Here is a 21,512-nt window from a genome sequence, read left to right on the forward strand (position 1 = left end):
TTAGAACTATGCAACATGGAAAAGATGAATTTGGCATCCCATTTAATAAAATGGATTCATCAGTATCATGTACAAGAGATTGGTTTCTGCATTGGTCCCTCAATTTCTCATCAACTATATTCCCCATCCCAGTCACTCATACTCATCATCAGGCTCCTCAGATAACTCACCACTTTCCTGCAAGAAAATAGTGACGATAATATGTAATTGTACAGGAACAAAAAAAGGAACACAAGACCACAAAGAGAAGGCAAGTGTAACAAAAGGTCTCCACTAACAAATCATTTACCTTTTTCTTCATGTATTCTGCCATGGCCTTCTCAAACTCAGCTCGTTTTTCAGTAGCTTTATCATAATATTGCACCTTTTCCTATCAAACAAGTTGACAGCAAATGATTGGCAAAAGTGTAATATAGTAGCATCCGCTATAATTTAATTTCCCAAATCCGAAAACTAGCACAACTGGGTATCACTTAAAACTTCTAAGAGGAAAAAAGTGACCTTATAACTGTCATATTTTATGCTTTTTCTTTCATTTTGTTCACCAAATGTTTTCTATAGAACAAAAACAAAACAGGCTCTTTACATAATCTATTCCTGGTGCAAATAGATATTTTTCTTATAACCTGCTTATTGCTTTTGTGGAGCCTTCTTGATAGATCTCTTTACATGTTCCTTGTGCACATAGAGATTTTCCTTATATCCTGCTTGCTGTTTTTGTGGAGCCTTCTTGATAAAAGTTACAGTTGCACCCCATATTTGCAACGAATGAGGCTTCGCGTTGTTTAACAAGTTACAGTGGAGCCTTCTTTAACAAGAAAAGCAATCAGGTTTTCTTTTTGATGTATAGGATCTACTCCTGTAAGGTTATAGATTGTAGATGTAGAAGGACAAGACAATACCTTCAAATAAATTGTGATGAATATTTGGTGGGATTAAGGGATAATTAACATCAGGAAAACCTAGTTAACTGAATAATCCGCATTAATGAGGATTGAAGCTATTTTCCACATGATTCTATGTTACTGAGTTCTGCATGCTTTCTTCCCACCATTTCTTCTTATTTATTTCCAATGTCATCTTAATTTTATTCAGCTACCTAATTGGCTGATTACCTAGATATATACCAAGTCTACCCTTCTTTGTCCAACCGTTCAGATCTTTTCCTACATATTTTTATGCCACCAAACGTGTCAAAAGTATCCCACTGCCACCACCAACCAGCAACTATCAGTAGCTGTACCATTTCCTTCCACCATCATGTCTACACTTGTGTTCCTATATGGGGCAAGACGATGGTGGCATAGAGAAGCAGTAGACTTCTTGTATTTGATTAGCAAACATCTCTCATATATTTAAGACACTCGAGGAGAGACTGAAGGATCTCATATTTACGGGAATGGTTACAGTGATAAAAAATAAGTAATAGGTGCATTTGTGAAGATGCCAGAAAGAGACACTTTTCCCTCTGCCCAACAAAAATTGATGACAATCAAGTACAAAGGGAAAGTTCATATGAGAAGCTCCTAAATTCAAGAACACCTACCCCATCAGAGAAATTTTGGTGGATAAAACATTTACCTAGAGATCTAAGTCAAAAGGATGAACATAAGTATAGATAAGCATAGACATAAAATTTTAAATATATTATTAGTTTACATATGTCTCCCTATGTTACCAGTCTACTCTGGTATACATTTATAATCCTGTTCAAATCACAAATATCAACTTTTTCCTTGACCATTCTACCACAAAATGCATTTCTAACTGAGATCCTTCCAATGATCTTATCTTCCTTTCCTTCCTACCGCCATATAATATGCTGTGATGCTGCACCTTCCTTGGTGTAACAAGTGATGTCATTATTCCATCCATGTAACAACCTCACATCCGCACTCTACATAGTCCAAACTAAAATAATCCTGAAAGGAAATATGATGCAGTTTCAAATCCTTTCGCCAAGATCCATAAGATCTATATATCTCTTATGGTTCATGCTAAATAACTTATCTATGAAGTACGGATATATGCTACACTCAGAATGGATATTACCATGTCAGTTCAAATGCCTACAAATAAATAATACCAACAAAAGTGAGATTTCCTCTTTGAATTTTCTTTATTTAATTTATTCGAATTATAGGTTATAAAAGTCAAAGTCTTCTTCCTCATGGTAGTTTTATTCGGATGGCACTTTCATCATCCACAAACAAGTGCCCTTATTCCATATAAATAGCTCTACTTAAAAACTCCTCCAAAACATCTTTCTAGAGAAGATTGACTATTTGTGGTCTATTACGATAACCAAACAAGACCTACTCCACTTATAAATCTTTCTTTGTGCTTTATTATTGTCAAGTAATAATCCACAATAATCAAGAGCTTGCAAATATTTCTTCACAGCTTCTTTTAAGGTTTCTTAGGCTCCCCTCAACTCCCTTTTGACTCATCCATTCAAATAAAATGCTCATAGTGGATCCTCTCTCGGTGTGATTTTGTCATCTTCAACTCCACACTTCCCAACCCGACCATCTAATTATCATCTGTACCAAACTCATGTGTTTGCGCATTCTTCAAGTAACTTCCAGATCCAAACAGCGTCCTGAGCCTTATCATGCCTGCCTCTTGTCTTCCCTGGAATGCAGCGGTTGGAAGACATCGGCAATGGAGTTCAATCCATCTACGTATTCAAATATTCTGGAGTCTTTGTGCTTCTAAAAATGATATGAAATAACAAAACTAATCACTTCGAAGGATCTTTTGGTCTTCTCTAATCAATTTTCCTAGGTGATGGAATATCCAATCATCGATGATTGTATTTATTCATCCAAGACGTTGCACTTAATATTTTCAATTCCCCTTTTCAGTTCTCCTTCGCAATTTTGTCCCAACCTTGTTACTTCCAAAAGTAGTTTATTGTGCTCCGACCACCTTTAACCACTTAAGACATATTCCCTCTCCCTGGGCCAGCCAATAATGTACTCTTATCTCTCAAAGGCACTCCACATATTTCTCTTATTTACCATAGCCCAATGCATGTTATGCGTCCAATCTTTAGTCTCTTAGAATTATTCTTATTCTTGCGTAAAACATCAATCTTAGGCTAGTTTGCTATAGTTTTCATAAACAGACAGCATTTTTGGGGCAAGAAGGTCCACTTGAATAACCTTAGGTACTCTGAGTGAAGGATGTAGGTGCTGATTCACACCATATAGTAACTACAGTATGTACAACTGTAGTAGGTTGTCAGCATAACATAGCGCACAAACTTATCTATTGCTGTAGTGGTCTATATTACTCCGTCAATGTCTACTGAAAGAACAGACATCTGCATAAACCAATATGTAGTGGTACAGGCCCGTATCCTCCCTGACTTTCCTGAACATTTTTTTCTTTCTATTTTGGAAGGTCTGAAATCCTTCTCATAGAACTGCAGTTAAATTAGCTTCCCATGATACTATCTCTAAATAAGCTTTCCATGGTAACAGCAGTATGTCTAGAGCATCTACAATGTCCTGTAATGTGTAAATATACTACGTGCCTCACTTTCTTCAGTCATTATGTAAGCATAATTATGTTTGTGTATATAATAAACAGTGATCAGAAGAGATATCTTATGATTCAAAAAAATTCAATAGATGCTTAGTGCATTCTATAGATTATGTAGAAGAGTTAAATTTACCCTATGTTACAAGGAAAAATAAATAAATAGCATACCACAGCATGCTAGTTGTGAATCTTCCATAGATTCTGCATCATTCAATGTCAGTGCATGCAAGTGTCACCATGGTATCACATGAGATAAGCGTACCATGCTACAACCGACACAGTCATGACATGCAATTTTTTTCTTTCTTGCTCTAGATGAATATTGCACCTTTATACGACATAGCTATAAGCTTTGTTAATTCTTACAACACCTCGACTCTGAAAAGATTTTAAAAATGGTGATACCATTCCTATGGAACAAAAAATTATTCATGTCAAGATCTTCTTGATAAGAAAGACCAGGAAAAAAAAATTTACTGCAGTTAATGGGTCATGGACCACTCATAATCTCAAACTTCTCTTGATCAACCATTTTGAAGTGATAAGATGAGCCATATTCAAACATTTGATAGATGTGATTTTCAAAAGTTAGTATATGATGCAACCATTTTGGAATGACAAAATGTAGCCCACCATAGTAGACTCTTTTAGCCAAAAAAAAGAGAAAAATCCTTGACAAATATATTTGTGCAACCATCTCAACCCATGACACCTACGTCACAGTAGAGCAGCCTTACCATTATGCCAAGACTCAACTTCTAGAAGGCACATGGCATAAAACTTTTTTGTTGTATTTTTAACCTTGTCACTTATAGATGTCCCACTCCAACATTGACATGTTGTCTCCCTCTTCTCTCAAGATTTATGTTAGCTCCATCACTTTCGCAATTATAAATAATCTTGGTATATGAGAAGGAAAAGGTTATGCTTCTCTTTTTAGGCTCACTATAAGTAATTGACAAGTCAAATAAATAACAAACTTAAAGCTTATGCATAATTGAAAGGGTAAAGGAATAATAGATTCAAACCTCAAATGACATTGTTTTCCACTTCTCCCCGCATGCCTTTCCTATCTGAAATACAAGCAACACTTACATCATGCAACCGAAAACGAATTAAGAGAATGCAGTTTGAACATCAAGTAGAGGGTACCCGTAGCATACATCACGCATTGATTTGACACCTGGATTTTCTTGTTGGAAGGTCTTCCGAAAATCTTCCCTTCAAAACAAAAACAAAGTTTCAGTACACGATTTTTTTTCAAGAAAAAAAAAGTAATCTTTCCATTAGTATAAACTACTGTAAAGAAAATAACATATGATGGAAACCTAAACTAACTGAGAATGGTACATAAATGAAAACTGGAAGAAGAAACGGAGAAAAGAAAATAAATCATGTAAAAATGGATAGATTGAATGAACTATATAATTTGAGTCAATAATAACAATTATTCATGAATTATATGCATGTTCTGATAGAATTGTTTGTGAAAGGGTAAATTTCCTTTTGTTAGTCAAAGAGTGTCATAGTGTAACTATGGTCCAGTATTAGGTGCAAGATTTTTCCTCTTTTGCTTATAACCTAAAGAAATGCTACCATGACTCCACCTATATCACATACATGGAACCAAAACCCACTCTTCATTGGAGCTCTTCCAAATCCAGAGCCTACAATTTCCTCTGGCTCTCATCATTTTGCGGGAACCACAGCTAATCCATCTCAGTTTGAAATTTATGCCTGCTTCCAGTTGATTCAATTCTACATATATACATTTTCACTGGTGGGAAATTCGGCCCATGACCCAGTTTGTTCAACTCGCCATCGCTATTTTACAGAAGATTACAGTACGAGGTCATTGACAAATCTTTGCAGTAATAATAATCATTCATCGACTGCATCTGGAATTGGCATACATCCTTTCGATGTTTTAAGTTATGCGATAAATACATCACATCCTCATGGTAATCAGCACCATGGTCCAAAAAAAAAAAACAGATTCAGCAAACATTTCTCAACCTAGCCAGAAATAAAGACTTCAAACGACATCAAGATCATTAATAGCTCACCGGAAAACTTCAAATCAAACTAAAAACCGAAAAGGATGGAGATAAAAGAAGCGATGAACCGAGTTAGTTAGGGTAGAAGGGGTACAAAAAAAAAAAAAAAACCGAGCGGAGAGAGAGGGCGAGGGCGTACAGGTAGTAGAAGAAAGCCGTGGGGGGCTTCTTGGGCTTGCGGGCGTCGTCCTTGACCGGTCTCTTCTTTGCCTTGGGCTTCGTCGGCTTCATGGCGGGCGCTTTGGGCTTCGCCGGCTTCTTGGTGGGTTTGGCTTGCTTCGCTCTCGTCTTCATCTACTCGGGGCGACGGAGAAAAGAAGACGGCGAATGGAGGCTGGGGGAAGAAAAAGGCGACGATTGAGGCGAAGAGGATTTGCTCTGCTTCTGGCTTCAGCGCTTCCGCTTGTCGGCCTCTAATGAAACCGGTGATTGTAGGAAAGGCGCCTCGCCCCGGCCATCTTATTGGTACGGCCTCTTGGCTGGCTCCTCGGTCCGAGGTCGCCTTCTCAAACTTGGACCGGAACTGGTCGAACTTGGGAGAGGAAGACAGGCTCGACCCAAAGAAGTCGCTCGGCTCCAATGCTTCCTTTGCATTAATAGGGGTGTAAAATGGTCGAACTCGACTGAAATCCAGCATGATGGAACCATGCCGTAAAGCTAATCTGGTTCGGATTTGGGTTCTTTTTGTGCGAATTGGTTTGGTTTGGATTCATGATTAGATGCTGATTGCTCACTGTTATGGTATCATTTTTAAAGCTTTCTTCCCATCTTTGTTCAAAATTAGATTAATACTTTAGTATCATTTTATGACTTCTGTTGGTCTCCACCGAGCAAAAACCAATGGCTACTGCCTTTCGCATCAGTACTTACATTAAATTTCGTATTTTCTGAATAAGTCCAAATAACAGAATCCATAAAAATCAATAGGTAGGATTATTTGAACCAAGTGGAATGAGTTCATGGAACCTAATATTAAGCCTCAAAACGAATGATCTTTTATCGTGAGGGTTAAGTCATCAAATTGTGTGGTTTCACTGAATAACCCTATTTGCAAAAGATAACTATTGTCCTTGAATTTGAAGACATTAATTTTTTTTCATTGCATGATATATTTGCATTACAAGGATATAGGTTTGGATATTTTGCCTTATGGCCATATTTGAACTTGGTACAATGAGTTTACTATACCCAACTTTAAAATTCAAAATCAGTTATACATTGTCTGGAGGGATTAGTTAATAATTAGCACCCTATTCGTAGAATATAATGATCACCCTTTAATTTGAATACCACCACACATACATGCGCATGCACAGATGTCAAAAGATATGCATTAACTTATCAAACGATGTGCATGCCACTCCTCCTATGGTATTATGATATTATGATTAAAAAAAAGTCTTCAACATTTATTGGCAATGAAATAGTCATAAATTTGTATTGTATTATCTTCATGTCCCTTCTTCAACAATCACATCTATCCAATTCAATTCTCCATCTCCACGAGAGAATAAAAAAGAAAAATGCATGAATTTTAGATAAATTTACATTCATCAATATATTTAGATTATGAAATTATCGCCGCTTCTCCTCCATCCATGCATGTTGCATGCTTGCACTAGTTACCATTAATTATCACTAACAAGTATAGACTACATAATCACGGTGAAATTATTTCAATTGGTGTTTGATGGAAAATATTAAAATGACAAATATCTCTTTTTTGTCAAAAAAATGACAGGCATCTCTTTTTTTCTTTAAAAAAATAAAAAGAAGCAAACATCTCTGACAAGCCATCATAGGAAAATAGCAACAAGGCCTAATAGATGAGTGCTAATTCAACAACAATCAAGGCAAATAATCTAAAAATTCAACATCAGCACCCTCGAAAAAGTCTATCTATAAGAATGAAGAAGGACTATGGCTCTTCGCCCTAATCAAAATTAAGAATAAATATAAATAGATCCTAGCATAAACTTCTCAAGGTTGTTAGCCAAAAAAGTGCATATTACATGCATAATATCTAGGAGTGAAGAGCCACATGCCTTGGTTGTGAAAATTGCTGGAGGTAAAAATTTTAGGATGCTAACTTTGATTTCCAAGGGCAACTAACAGAGGCATTTGGATTGATAGCTTAGGAAACAATAGATAACATCCAATATGAATAGTAGTGCTGGACATTATTATGTACATGCAATCGCTCCCAATTAGAACATGACATGCATGCCAATCCCACCAAGGCACCACTTATTTAGATCTGTTCTTCGATTTATTTTGCTTTTGATAAGATTTCAATAATATCAATATCCGTAAAAATGAGTCTCCTCTGTTATTTTTGGCCAACATAAATTACAGCAATTATTTGTTATTTCAGCCTTTTATTATGTTTCTCTGAAAACAATCTGATGATTTACAGGACTGGTGGAATGAAATATAATGAGCAATTCTACTTTTGGCGGGAAAGGAGCACAATCCATATTTTAAAGAGGGAGAAGGAATGCAGAGGATCCTCCTAGCCCTCACAACAAAGGTGCATTTAAGAGACAAAATCGTCCGCTCCATACTCTCCAAGTTGTCACTAAGCGAGGCAGCCGCCACCACATCTCCTCCAAAGAGGTGGAGGCACCTCTTTTCCTCCCGTTCTCGGCTATTTGTCATAAAAGTTAATCATATTTAGCACAATCAATAGTGAAATTTGGTAAAGCTGACTAAGTTTGGCATAATCAATCAATCAATAAATTTTAACACCTTGCCTATTCTCCTAGTTATGACTTTATCGGCATCAATGTTTGGCTCGACATGCTCTACCTCGTCAAGGAGAAATCGTCGCACGCAGCATAGGCAATAATTTCCCCAGCCTTGGGAACAAAATTGAAAATCCTGGTTCATTTTGAAACAGATATAAAACCGTTTGATCGATTTGCACCCAATGACTCCGTGGCCCAATGGATAAGGCGCTGGTCTACGGAACCAGAGATTCTGGGTTCGATCCCCAGCGGAGTCGCTTCCTTGCCGCGCTTAATTTTTTAAATACAGCTATGATGCTGTTTGATGCAATTGCTAAGCTACAGTCATCAGACGGGCTTTCTCTATCACTTTATCTTGGTGTCTGGAACTTGAAAGCAAAAGAATGTTTTAAGCTCCATTCCGGTCATCAGATTTTATGCCACAATTTCAAGGGGTTTAGTACGAACCCTTGAGGCCAACATTATTATGATTCGAAATCAGAGCTTGCACTTATGTATAATCACTGCTGGCTTCTATTTGGAACAGTACTTTGGCTTGACAATTCTAAATTTCTGGTTGGTTAGGTTGAGCAAGTACTTTCAATTTGATCCTGAAACAATCAGAAAACCATTGCAAACTAGAAAACTATCATCAACCCAAAAGTCCAGTAAAATTCAGATACTAGGAATGAGATCTCACAACATGAGTTGAATCAGAATGAGATTTCGGTGAGGCAAAGAACATGGTAGAGCAGACATAGTGGCCGATGCTAAACATGTCCTACAAAGTACAAACTACGATTACAAGACTCATAAAATGTAAAGAAAACAACATGAAGTGGTTCAAGGACTATACAGAACATAGAATTCAAGATTTTCAGAGATTAGATTGCATGTCAAATTAGTCATGCCGAACTCTTACTGTCTGCACGTTGAGAGATCTCTGCATATTATAAATTGTATTTACTACCTAAAATAGAAATCCAACATTTGAACATTTATGACAAAAATTCTACTCAGGTATCTCACTCTGCATTCTTTCTCCAGGATTACAAAAAGTTAACTGTCCAAATAATTACATCCTTATAGTGCTAAAAGTCATTTGCAGTGGTTAAAAATCAATCCAAGTTTACTTCTTTTCTTTTACACATTTTTGTCATTCTTAATCAAGACTTTTTTTTCTCAACTACAGCATCCCACTATGCAATTTAGTGCTTGGATTACAGGCCCAATGGCTTGTTATATTCTTATTGATTGTCTGCTCATATTTTTGGACAGAAAGCAAATTTGATATGGTGCGTATTCAGATGTGCCAGCATTCCCCCATGAATGTTCCTCTTCTGGCAATTTCACAATTTCCTTGATTATTCCAACATAACATCATTTTCAAACAACATTTCCTCTATCAAACACAAGTTTGAGGCAATATAATTTATAGATGCTTAAGAGTAGAGTGCCAAAAGTAAAATGGTATCTAACAATGGTGAAAAAAAAGTAAATTTTTGGGCAACCTTACCGGTAACTTAACAAGCGAAACCTCCTCTTGGAATCCAAAAAAAGAGGCTTTCCCTCCCTTTTTCTTTAAAAAGAAAATTGTTATGTTATTCATTGCTTTCTTGAAGGCTAATAAAAGTCATGGAGGAAAAATCCTTCCCATTAACTTGCACCAGACCGAGTACATTGATTTCTAGCATCTAATTAAAAGAGTAGATAACAAGTGAATGCTGATGCTTATGAAAGATAAAAGGGTATAAACTGCAAGTTACTTGAACCATACTCAAGAAGAGCATAACATACTGCGAGAACTGGATGAGTGAGGAGAAGAAAATTATAGATATCCTGGCAGTAGCTCCAACTATGACTTCCCAGGAGGTAGGGTTGGTGGTGTTGTATAAGACCTTAGCTGCCTGTTTATGAGCTTGCTGTGTTCGAGGGCTAGTTGGAGTTCCATATCATCAGCCCACCATTGCTCCAACCCATGAGCTTCAAGAAATTTCTTTGGCCCCTTGGACATCACAAAAAGCTTTGCTGCTATATCTCCATTCCCACCATTTGTATATGTCTTGTTTGAACCCCCAGTGGTAGCAACAGCAGTGCCAGCAGAATCAATGTAATAACAACCAATGTAATCACTATTATTTATATATAAATTCGGTACCCATTTCTTTATCTCTGCATGTAATTTATTTTCTTCATTTCCAGAAGCCGCCTCCTCGCTCTCGGGCAAAACTTCATGTTTCGAAGGCAACCTTGCCTTAATTTTCTTCCAGAGAAAGCCAGCCTTCTCACTGATAATTCTCACACTTGTGGCCAGTGAAACAGAAGGTGGGTTAAACAAATGGCACTCCACAAACACCCCTTGATTGGCCAGTGCTTTGCCTACTTGGAGAGCAAAACCAGCCCCCAAGGAATGGCCACCGATGCAAACATTGTTGCTGCCAAACCTGTCAGCGACCGTTTTCAGTGCTTCCAAAGCCCCATGAAACCTAACTGAACCTTTCAAGCTTTCCCAGGCCAAGAAGCGAAGATCATCCTCTAGATCTCTTCTAATGGTTGGGCTCTTCAGTAGTGTTCCCCTGAGCACAAGGACAGCCTTTGGTGCCCCACTTGGTCGCAGAAATATGAAATCAGATAAAGCAGCAGAGCGGTCCCACTCTAGAACAGCGCCATAAACAGAGCCATCCCTCTCATCCACTAAGGCCTTTGTCAGCTTGTATTTGAAGGGCTTCCACCATTTTGGAGCAAGACCATTCTCTTCGGTTCTTCTTTCTTGTCTGTCTAGTTCTAGCAAGTAGACTGCATGTATAAAACATGCTATCACAGTCCTCCTGTAATTTGGATCCCTCCTGAAACCCCAACAGAGAGTCGTGTTTTACATGTCGCAAACAGTTTAGTCTAAAACAGCAAAACCAGAACCAACAGAAGTGTAAACTGAGTAGTAACCTCTTATATCCTCAACCAAATCGACAGCCTAGATATTCTCAATAAATCTCAAATGGACAAAAGAGACAATAGAAATTGATGAGCACAAGTCTGCAAATGTAATTTAGAATATCGAACATCATTTCAAATTATTTAATCACTAAACATTTGATTTATACTTAGACTTAAGAATATGAACATTTTATTGTACCTGTTTATTGATTTCATCAAATGAACAAGAAGTTTGTGCATGTACTGCAAACAAAGATGATGGTCATTTGCAAGTATAAGGTACTTCATCTCATTGACTTTCGTCTCTACATTCATTCATTATATAAAATCCATCCAATTTCTCCTGCTAGTGGTTGAAATTATTACATTGGGAGAAAAGATAAACAATAAAGAAATAACATAGGATACTTATGTGATCCTTCTCAGATATTTAATGTTTCTACTACGACATGTACCTAAAGGAAATTGGAACTTCTAGTTTTCATTCCTCTTGCTTAAAAGGAGTATACAAGAATACTATAGCAACTGTGTTGCCTGCCTTAGTTTAATGCAGCTAAAAGAAAGAAAGGGCAGGGTGAGGTTATCATGAGCATGACAGACGTAGGGTTAGCCAGGATTGTTAATATAGTGGTAAACTGGATCTAAGAGGTTTTTACATTTTGATTATCAAAAGTATATATCCATTAGTTATTTGTTAAGTAGTATCAGTTTTTTAGTTATTTTAAAAAACGAAACAAGACCATCTAATCAAAACAGGTTTAACAACTTGTGATTATTTCAATTGTGTAGATGAGAAGTGGATAGGTTTTCAAGTTGCACTAGTTCAAACAACTCAAATTAAATGGGTAGAAGTGAATCAACAGAGTAAATATATTCTGAGTTAGATTGCTCATAAAAAGCAACATTTCAGAAGTCAGAGTTGTAAGACAGGATGATTTGGTACTCAGTGAGGTGGGGCATGAGCCTCAAGGCTAAGACAAACTCCATAAACTTTCCTTCGTATAGTAGAAAAGCTTAAAAATCAAGAAATACCATGCGAAAACTTATGGATTTTGATATTATTGTTCAATCTGCACTCATTTATGTTACAAACTTTAATAAGAAGACTCCATGTATGAAGACCTTGAAGGAAATATATCAAAAAGTCACCTGCCAAGTTCTAATTACTGTAAGTGCATAGCTTAAAATGTGTGATGCCTACTCCACCCAAGTTTGAGAGATTTTAATCTAGACAAAACTAATGCTACAATAAACACAAGATCATCCCTTTTATTCCATTGTCAATGGAAATAATCAAATATTAATGTATTCTCATCATATAACAGACAAAAAAAAAACCAGAGTGAGAGAGGTTTTGCCTTGCATGAGCCGCTCTAGCAAAACACATGCCTTTGTTTATACAGTCAAACATCTAAGCTTCAAGGCATTTCTGGAAGGCCTCACATAACAGGGAGTGAGACAATGCTTAAGAAATATTTTCAAATGATCACAAAATGTATTAGCTGCTATCAGAATTTGTTACACCGGAGTTGTGAGTATTGTCCTCTCATCACACCAGTCATTGTGCTTGTTAAAAGTTGATATCTGATGATACAAAACCTAAAGAACAACCCCTAACTCTAAAGAAATTTGGCTTGTTTGGCTCAATGAAACATCTAACCGAACTACTTTGGTTTGGAACAGCCACTTCTCTAGATAAGTCCATGTGGGCGCATCCTTCTCTTAGTCGTGCTTGAAAATCAATTTAAGTCACCAGAGCTAGAATTGACTATAATCAAGTTGATGTCAACCATAACAATGTTAAATTCTTCCAGATGCTTTGACTAAATTTCACTAACAGGAGTGTATTCATCTGAAACCTAATAGCACAGAGATTTATAAGTTTGCATATGTAGTATGCATACATCTGATGAACATTCGAGATCATAATCTCCTTATGCATTGATATCTGAAACAACTTTACCAAAAAGAAAATATTTACCTTACTTTGCCATTTAGTTTCATCAAAAATGAGCAATAGTCTGCATGAATGTGCCAAAAAGAAAATCTAATAACTTATTTAGTAACTAGTAAGGATAAGATTTTTATCCTATCCTATAGCTCTCTTTCCTCAACTATGGTCACCCCTTTTTGTTTCCTGGAAATATAATGCTTGCCCAATAACGTAGGTAAAATTTCAATTTCTGCAGCTAGTGACTTGGATTCCAGAGAATACACAGAAACAGATGCACATAGGGCATTAATCTAAGATGTTTATCAAAAGATTCAAAACTTTCTAACAAACCCTGTAAAGACCTAGACCTTGGTAATTCTCTGCTCATCTTTTCTCAGTAAGAACCCACAAGAAGATTTCCAAGAAATAGATACTGTACGCCCTTAGTCCCGAAAATATCAAACATAACAAAATAAACAGACCGTCATTATAAAAAAAAAAGTTTCTAACTCCATCAACCATAAAGTTTCAGAGAATAAAACCCCTAAAACTACATAGAAAACTCCTCATCACGGAAGTCTTGATAGGGTTTTCGCCAAAACCCTGTCAGCCACTAGAACATTCATTGAATCAAAGAGAGAAACAAGACAAAAGACAAAAAGGTTTGATACATGTCGAAAGAGAGAGAGAGAGAGAGAAGAAAAACGAACCAGCTGGAGCGGATGACATCTCTCCAGTTGGGAGAGGAGATATTGCGAGGGCCCGACACATGGAAATCGTGCGGATGGCCCGCCACCACCTCCAAAACCTTTCTCTTCTTCCCTTCTCCTTCTCCTCCTCCATTTTCTTCCAGAGAACCCTTCGGCATCAAACCGAACCCTCCTGTCTTCCCTTCTCCTCCTCCTCCTCCTCCTCCTCCTCCTTCGCCTGCTCTTCTCTCTACCGCTCCTTGCATGACTTTCTAGAAAAATAGGGGATAAAAAGCAGAGCAAAGAGCAGAGAATAAAGCGTTAGAGAGAGAGGGAGAACAACGAATGGAATATAAAAAGAGGAGAATCAGAGAAAAGGCCCCTTTTTTTCACTTTGGCGTACAACAAGTTGGGTTATGCCAATGCCGCGGTCTCACACGGAATGTGATTATTTCCTGTGAAAAGCGACTCGCATTCTTTGAATGCTGTGGCGGATAGCGCTCCCAACGGTCAAATTTGGAAGGGGAGCGTCCGGATTACGCGGGGAGTGAATTGGGTTGAGGCAACATGGCATGAAAAAATAAATTTCATGCCAAATATTATATTTGATATTAAAAAATAAAAAATAATAAAATAAATAATTAATTTAATATTTATTTTACTAAAAAAGAAGATAAAATAAATATCATTATACGAATAATTTTTTTCTCATGCTAGATTACCGAGTGGAAGGTAGTCTGAAAGTATCTACGGATAGAAATACACCCACTTATATTATATTAATATTATATATTTATTAGATCTATTAATTGTAATATATATTAATATACATTTATTATAAATTAATATAATTTATATTCATATTATATAATTTATATATATTAATATATTATATATATTTATTAATATAGTACAGTTATGTAGTTATATTAATTTATTTATATTGATTATTACAATTAATATAAATTTATATTTATTATTTATATTAATAATTAATATATTAACAAATATATTGGTCATTAATTTGTTAATCAAAATTCGAAATCAATAAATATTTAATTATATATTATTTCTTATTTATTATTAATATGTATATTAACTATTTACAATAATTAATATAATCAATTAGTTTATTATAGTAAGAAATATATTTTCTAAATCATGTAAAATTAATTTAAAAATATTTACTAACTCATATAAATATATTTCAATATTCAAAAATGATCCAGACTAACGGCCTTCGTGTAAGCGAGCCATAAAAAATCTATAAATATCATTCGTTGAATTGTTTATTCAAGGTTATTATTAAAAATTTGGCAATATTCTCATATAATGTTACCTCCAACTAAACATAGTAATTTTTTTTCAGTTCTATTTTATAAAGTAATTTTTCCACCAACTAAATATGGTCATTTTTTTTTACTTTATAATTATATGTCTAGATAAATAATTTTCAGAAATAATCAGATTGCCCGATAATTTGACATAAAAACGAATTCTCAAATCATTACACCAAGCAACTATTTGGCTTTACCATATAGCAACTCCCTAATGTGAGCTCTTAATTTAGGGATGGCGAGCATCCAGTGGATCGCATGGATCAGGAGGTTTTGATGTGATTCGTGGAAGCTGTTGGATGTGTTTTATGATCTCATCTTATTTGCAAGTTTTCAGGAACGTGGCAGCCAAGTCAATCTCATCTTGTTTGCAAGTTTTCAAGAATGTGGCAGCCAAGTGAAGGTAAGTTCTCTGAAGTCAGAACATTGAGATTAGTTCATCTCCAGCTCTCATCTTATTTGCAAAACATGGCAGCCAAGTGAAGCTAAGTTATCTGAAGTAACAACGCTGAGATTAGTTCATCCCCAGTTCTAGTTTCAAACCTCGATGTGGCCACACAGATCAGGAGGTTTTCATATGATTCGTGGAAGCCGTTCGATGTGTTTTCTGATCACATCTTATTTGCAGGTTTTCAAGAACGTAGCAGCAAGTACAGCTAAGTTCACTGAAAACAGAACATTGAGATCGGTTCAGCCCTTGCACTAGTTTCAAGCCCCACTGCTGTTCTGGCGCATCTACAAGTGTCAATACATAGGATGCTATCTTATGTTCCCTATTCAGATGTGCCAGCATTCCCCCATGAATGTTCCTCTTCTGGCAATTTCACAATTTTGTTGGTTATTCAAGCATACATCATTTTCTAACAACATTTCTTCTATCAAAGACAAGTTTGAGGCAATATAATTTATAGATGCTTAAGAGTAGAGTGCCAAAAGTAAAATGGTATCTAACAATGGTGAAAAAAAGAGTAAATTTTTGGGCAAGCTTACCAGTAACTTAACAAGCGAAACCACCTCTTGGAATCCAAAAAAGAGGCTTTCACTCCCATTTTTCTTAAAAAGAAAATTGTTATTTTATTCATTGCTTTCTTGAAAGCTAATAAAAGTCAGATGGAGGAAAAATCCTTCCCATTAACTTGCACCAGACCGAGTACATTGATTTCTAGCATCTAATTAAAAGAGTAGATAACAAGTGAATGCTTATGCTTATGAAAGATAAAAGGGTATAAACTGCCAGTTACTTGAACCATACTCAAGAAGAGCATGACATACTGCGAGAACTGGATAAGTGAGGAGAAGAAAATTCTAGAGATCCTGGCAGTAGCTCCAACTATGATTTCCCAGGAGGTAGGGTTGGTGGTGTTGTATATAAAGACCTTAGCTGCCTATTTATGAGCTTGCTGTTTTGGAGGGCTAGTTGGAGTTCCATATCATCAGCCCACCATTGCTCCAACCCATGAGCTTCAAGAAATTTCTTTGGCCCCTTGGACATCACAAAAAGCTTTGCTGCTATATCTCCATTCCCACCATTTGTATATGTCTTGTTTGAACCCCCACTGGTAGCAACAGCAGTGCCAGCAGAATCAATGTAATAACAACAAATGTAATCACTATTATTTACATATAAATTCGGTACCCATTTCTTTATCTCTGCCTGTAATTTATTTTCTTCATTTCCAGAAGCCTCCTCCTCGCTCTCGCGCAAAACTTCATGTTTCGAAGGCAACCTTGCCTTAATTTTCTTCCAGAGAAAGCCAGCCTTCTCGCTGATAATTCTCACACTCATGGCCATTGAAACAGAGGGTGGATTAAACACATGGCACTCCACAAACACCCCTTGCTTGGCCAGTGCTTTGCCTACTTGGAGAGCAAAACCAGCCCCCAAGGAATGGCCACCGATGCACACATTGTTGCTGCCAAACCTGTCAGCGACCGTTTTCAGTGCTTCCAAAGCCCCATGAAACCTGACTGAACCTTTCAAGCTTTCCCAGGCCAAGAAGCGAAGATCATCCTCTAGATCTCTTCTAATGGTTGGGCTCTTTAGTAGTGTTCCCCTGAGTGCAAGGACAGCCTTTGGTGCCCCACTTGGTCGCAGCAATATGACATCAGATAAAGCAGCAGAGCGGTCCCACTCTAGAACAGCGCCATAAACAGAGCCATCCCTCCCATCCACTAAGGTCTTTGTCAGCTTGTATTTGAAGGGCTTCCACCATTTTGGAGCAAGACCATTCTCTTTGGTTCTTCTTTCTTGTCTGTCTAGTTCTAGCAAGTAGACTGCCTGTATAAAACATGCTATCACAGTCCTCCTGTAATTTGGATCCCTCCTGAAACCCCAACAGAGAGTCGTGTTTTACATGTCGCAAACAGTTTAGTCTAAAACAGCAAAACCAGAACCAACTGAAGTGTAAATTGAGTAACCTCTTATATCCTCAACCAAATCGACAGCCTAGATATTCTCAAAATATCTCAAATGGACAAAGGAAGAATAGAAATTGATGAGCACAAGTCTGCAAATGTAGGTTAGAATATCAAACATCATTTCAAATTATTTAATCACTAAACATTTGATTTATACTTAGACTTAAAAATATGAACATTTTATTGTACCTGTTTATTGATTTCATCAAATGAACAGGAAGTTTGTGCATGTACTGTAAATAAAGATGATGGTCATTTACAAGTATAAGGTACTTTATCTCATTGACTTTCGTCTCTACATTCATTCATTATTATAAAATCCATCCAATTTCTCCTGCTAGTGGTTGAAATTATTACGTTGGGAAAAAATAAACAATAAAGAAATAACATAGCATACTTATGTGATCCTTCTCAGATATTTAATGTTTCTACTACGACATGTACCTAAAGAAAATTAGAACTTCTAGTTTTCATTCCTCTTGCTTAAAAGGACTATAGCAACTGTGTTGCCTGCCTTAGTTTAATGCAACTAAAAGAAAGAAAGGGAAGGGTGAGATCATCATGAGCATGACAGATGTATTCCCACTTGGAAGCAATATTTTCACCATTTAGGGTTAGCCAGGATTGTTAATATGGTGGTAAACTGGATCTAAGATGTTTAAGTTTTGATTGTCAAAAGTATATATCCATTAGTTATTTGTTAAGTAGTATCAGTTCAAAAAATCAAAACAAGGATGGTATTTTAAAAAATGAAACAAGACCATCTAATCAAAACAGGTTTAACAACTTGTGATTATTTCAATTGTGTAGATGAGAAGTGGCCAGGTTTTCAAGTTGCACTAGTTCAAACCACTCAAATTAAATGGGTAGAAGTGAATCAACAGAGTAATATATTCCGACTTAGATTGCTCATAAAAAGCAACATTTCAGAAGATGGAGTTGTAAGACAGGATGATTTGGTACTCAGTGAGGTGGGGCATGAGCCTCAAAGCTAAGACAAACTCCATAAACTTTCCTTTGTATAGGAGAAAAACTTAAAATTCAAGAAATATCATGAGAAAACTTAAGGATTTTGATATTATTGTTCAATCTGCACTCATTTATGTAACAAACTTTAATAAGAAGAGTCCACGTATGAATACCTTGAAGGAAATATATCAAAAAATCACCTGCCAAGTTCCAATTACTGTAAGTGCATAGCTTAAAATGTGTGATGCCTACTACACCCAAGTTTGAGAGATTTTAATCTAGACAAAAGTCATGCTACAATAAACACAAGATCATCCCTTTTATTCCATTGTTAATGGAAATAATCAAATATTAATGTATTCTCATCATATAACAGACAAAAAAAAAATAGAGTGAGAGGTTTTGCCCAAGTTTCGCCGTACCGGTACCGGACTCCGTACCGGTGCCACACTATTATAGTGTCAGTACGGTATAATACGTGGTACACCTGACGTACTGACACTTGGTACATCATCAGTACCGATACTCGGTACGCCACCGATACCGGTACCAGTACCGGACCGGTATGGTATGTCCAATACCGTCTAGTATGGTACGCTCAGTACCGTCTGGTATGGTATGGTATGGTACAACATACCATTATTTTGCCTTGCATGAGCCGCTCTAGCAAAACACATGCCTTTGTTTATACGGTCAAACATTTAAGCTTCAAGGCATTTCTGGAAAGCCTCGCATAACGGGGAGTGAGACAATTCTTAACAAATATTTTCAAATGATAACAAAATGTATTAGCTGCTATCAGAATTTGTAACACCGGATTTGTGAGTATTGTCCTCTCATCGCACCAGTCATTGTGCTTATTAAAAGTTGATATCTGATGATACAAAACTTAAAGAACAACCCCTAACTCTAAAGAAATTTGGCTTGTTTGGCTAAATTAAACATCTAGCTGAACTACTTTGGTCTGGAACAGCCACTTCTCTGGATAAGTTCATATGGGTGCATCCATTTCTTATTTGGGTCGCACTTGAAAATCAATTTAAGTCATATATATATATATATATATACCAGAATGAATAATTCAAAATTTTAGTCCTAATCACCAGAGGTAGAATTGATTATAATCAAGTTGATTTCAACCATAACAATGTTAAATTCTTCCAGATGCTTTGACTAAATTTCACAAACATGAGTGTATTCATCTGAAACCTAATAGCACAGAGATTTATAAGTTTGCATATGTAGTATGCATACATCTGATGAACATTCGGGATTATAATCTCCTTATACATTGATATCTGAAACAACTTTACCAAAAAGAAAATATTTAGCTTACTTTGCCATTTAGTTTCATCAAAAATGAACAATAGTCTGCATGAATGTGCCAAAAAGAAAATATAATAACTTATTTAGTAACTAGTAAGGATAAGATTTTTATCCTATCCTATAGCTCTCTTTCCTCAACCATGGTCACCCCTTTTTCTTTCCTGGAAATATAATGCTCACCCAATAACGTAGGTAAAATTTCAATTTCTGCAGCTAGTGACTTGGATTCCGGAGAATACACGGAAACAGATACACATAGGGCATTAATCTAAGATGTTTATCAAAAGATTCAAAACTTTCTAACAAACCCTATAAAGACCTAGACCTTGGTAATTCTCTGTTCTTCTTTTCTCAGTAAGAACCCACAAGAAGATTTCCAAGAAATAGATACTGTGCGCCCTTAGTCCCGAAAATATCAAACATAACAAAATAAACAGACCGTCATTAAAAAAAAAAAGTTTCTAACTCCATCAACCATAAAAAAGTTTCGGAGAATAAAACCCCTAAAACTACATAGAAAACTCCTCATCACGGAAGTCTTGATAGGGTTTTCGCCAAAACCCTGTCAGCCACTAGAACATTCATTGAATCAAAGAGAAAAGCAAGACAAAAGACAAAAAGGTTTGATACATGTCGAGAGAGAGAGAGAGAGAGAGAGAAGAAGAAAAACGAACCAGCTGGAGCGCATGAGATCTCTCCAGTTGGGAGAGGAGATATTGCGAGGGCCCGACACATGGAAATCGTACGGATGGCCCGCCACCACCTCCAAAACCTCACTCTTCTTCCCTTCTCCTTCTCCTCCTCCATTTTCTTCCAGAGAACCCTTCGGCATCAAACCGAACCCTCCTGTCTTCCCTTCTCCTCCTCCTCCTCCTCCTCCTTCGCCTGCTCTTCCCTCTACCACTCCTTGCATGAATTTCTAGAAAAATAGGGGATAAAAAGCAGAGCAAATAGCAGAGAATAAAGCATTAGGGAGAGTGGGAGAACAACGGATGGAATATAAAAAGAGGAGAATCAGAGAAAAGGCTCGTTTTTTTCCTCTGGTATACAACTCGTTGGGTTACGCCAATGCCGCCGGTCTCACCCGGGATGTGATTTATTTCCAGTGAAAAGCGACTCGCGTGCATTGAATGCTGTGGCGGATAGCGCTCCCAACGGTCAAATTTGGAAGGGGAACGTCCGGAATACGCGGGGAGTGAACTGGGTTGAGGTAACGTGGCATGAAAAAATAAATTTCATACCAAATATTATATTTGATCTAAAAAGTAAAAATAAAAAAATAATTAATTATTTTTATATTTATTTTACTAAAAGAGAAGATAAAATAAAGTGAAGGTAGGTTCTCTGAAGTCAGAACATTGAGATTAGTTCATCTCCAGCTCTCATGTTATTTGCAAGTTTTCAAGAACATGGCAGCCAAGTGAAGCCAAGTTCTCTGAAGTAAGAACATTGAGATTAGTTCATCCCCAGTTCTAGTTTCAAACCTCGATGTGTTTTCTGATCACATCTTATTTGCAAGTTTTCAAGAACATGGCAGCAAGTAAAACTAAGTTCACTGAAGACACAACATTGAG

At 36.6% G+C, this 21,512-nt stretch overlaps 3 protein-coding genes and 1 non-coding gene across 4 annotated transcripts; 1 reads left to right on the plus strand and 3 right to left on the minus strand.

Moving 5' to 3' along the window:
- Nucleotides 1-6,041, minus strand: LOC103713227 (HMG-box (high mobility group) DNA-binding family protein). Its single transcript, XM_008800082.5, has 5 exons — nucleotides 5,746-6,041; nucleotides 4,713-4,770; nucleotides 4,578-4,622; nucleotides 290-370; nucleotides 1-177 (listed from the first exon to the last, which is right to left on the minus strand). Exons 1-5 carry the CDS (start codon nucleotides 5,898-5,900, stop codon nucleotides 133-135), a joined length of 384 nt encoding a protein of 127 aa, XP_008798304.1. The 5' UTR covers nucleotides 5,901-6,041; the 3' UTR covers nucleotides 1-132.
- Nucleotides 6,042-8,537: 2,496 nt separating this feature from the next.
- On the plus strand, nucleotides 8,538-8,610 carry TRNAR-ACG (transfer RNA arginine (anticodon ACG)). The gene has a single exon. It is a non-coding gene; the product is annotated as a tRNA-Arg (tRNA).
- Nucleotides 8,611-9,968: 1,358 nt separating this feature from the next.
- Nucleotides 9,969-14,227, minus strand: LOC120103965 (GDSL esterase/lipase At4g10955-like). Its single transcript, XM_039131597.2, has 2 exons — nucleotides 13,910-14,227; nucleotides 9,969-11,178 (listed from the first exon to the last, which is right to left on the minus strand). The coding sequence occupies exons 1-2, from the start codon at nucleotides 14,152-14,154 to the stop codon at nucleotides 10,188-10,190; spliced, it is 1,236 nt and encodes a 411-aa protein (XP_038987525.2). The 5' UTR covers nucleotides 14,155-14,227; the 3' UTR covers nucleotides 9,969-10,187.
- A 2,046-nt stretch (nucleotides 14,228-16,273) lies between these two features.
- LOC103713225 (GDSL esterase/lipase At4g10955-like) lies at nucleotides 16,274-20,932 on the minus strand. The gene is made up of 2 exons (XM_026807009.3): nucleotides 20,613-20,932; nucleotides 16,274-17,549 (listed from the first exon to the last, which is right to left on the minus strand). The coding sequence occupies exons 1-2, from the start codon at nucleotides 20,849-20,851 to the stop codon at nucleotides 16,556-16,558; spliced, it is 1,233 nt and encodes a 410-aa protein (XP_026662810.3). The 5' UTR covers nucleotides 20,852-20,932; the 3' UTR covers nucleotides 16,274-16,555.
- Between the last annotated feature and the right edge of the window lie 580 nt (nucleotides 20,933-21,512).

The sequence above is a fragment of the Phoenix dactylifera genome, chromosome 9 (assembly GCF_051530095.1).
Source record: "Phoenix dactylifera cultivar Ajwa chromosome 9, Ajwa_hap1_PhDact_Kaust_v1.1, whole genome shotgun sequence".
NCBI classification, from domain to species: Eukaryota; Viridiplantae; Streptophyta; class Magnoliopsida; order Arecales; family Arecaceae; genus Phoenix; species Phoenix dactylifera.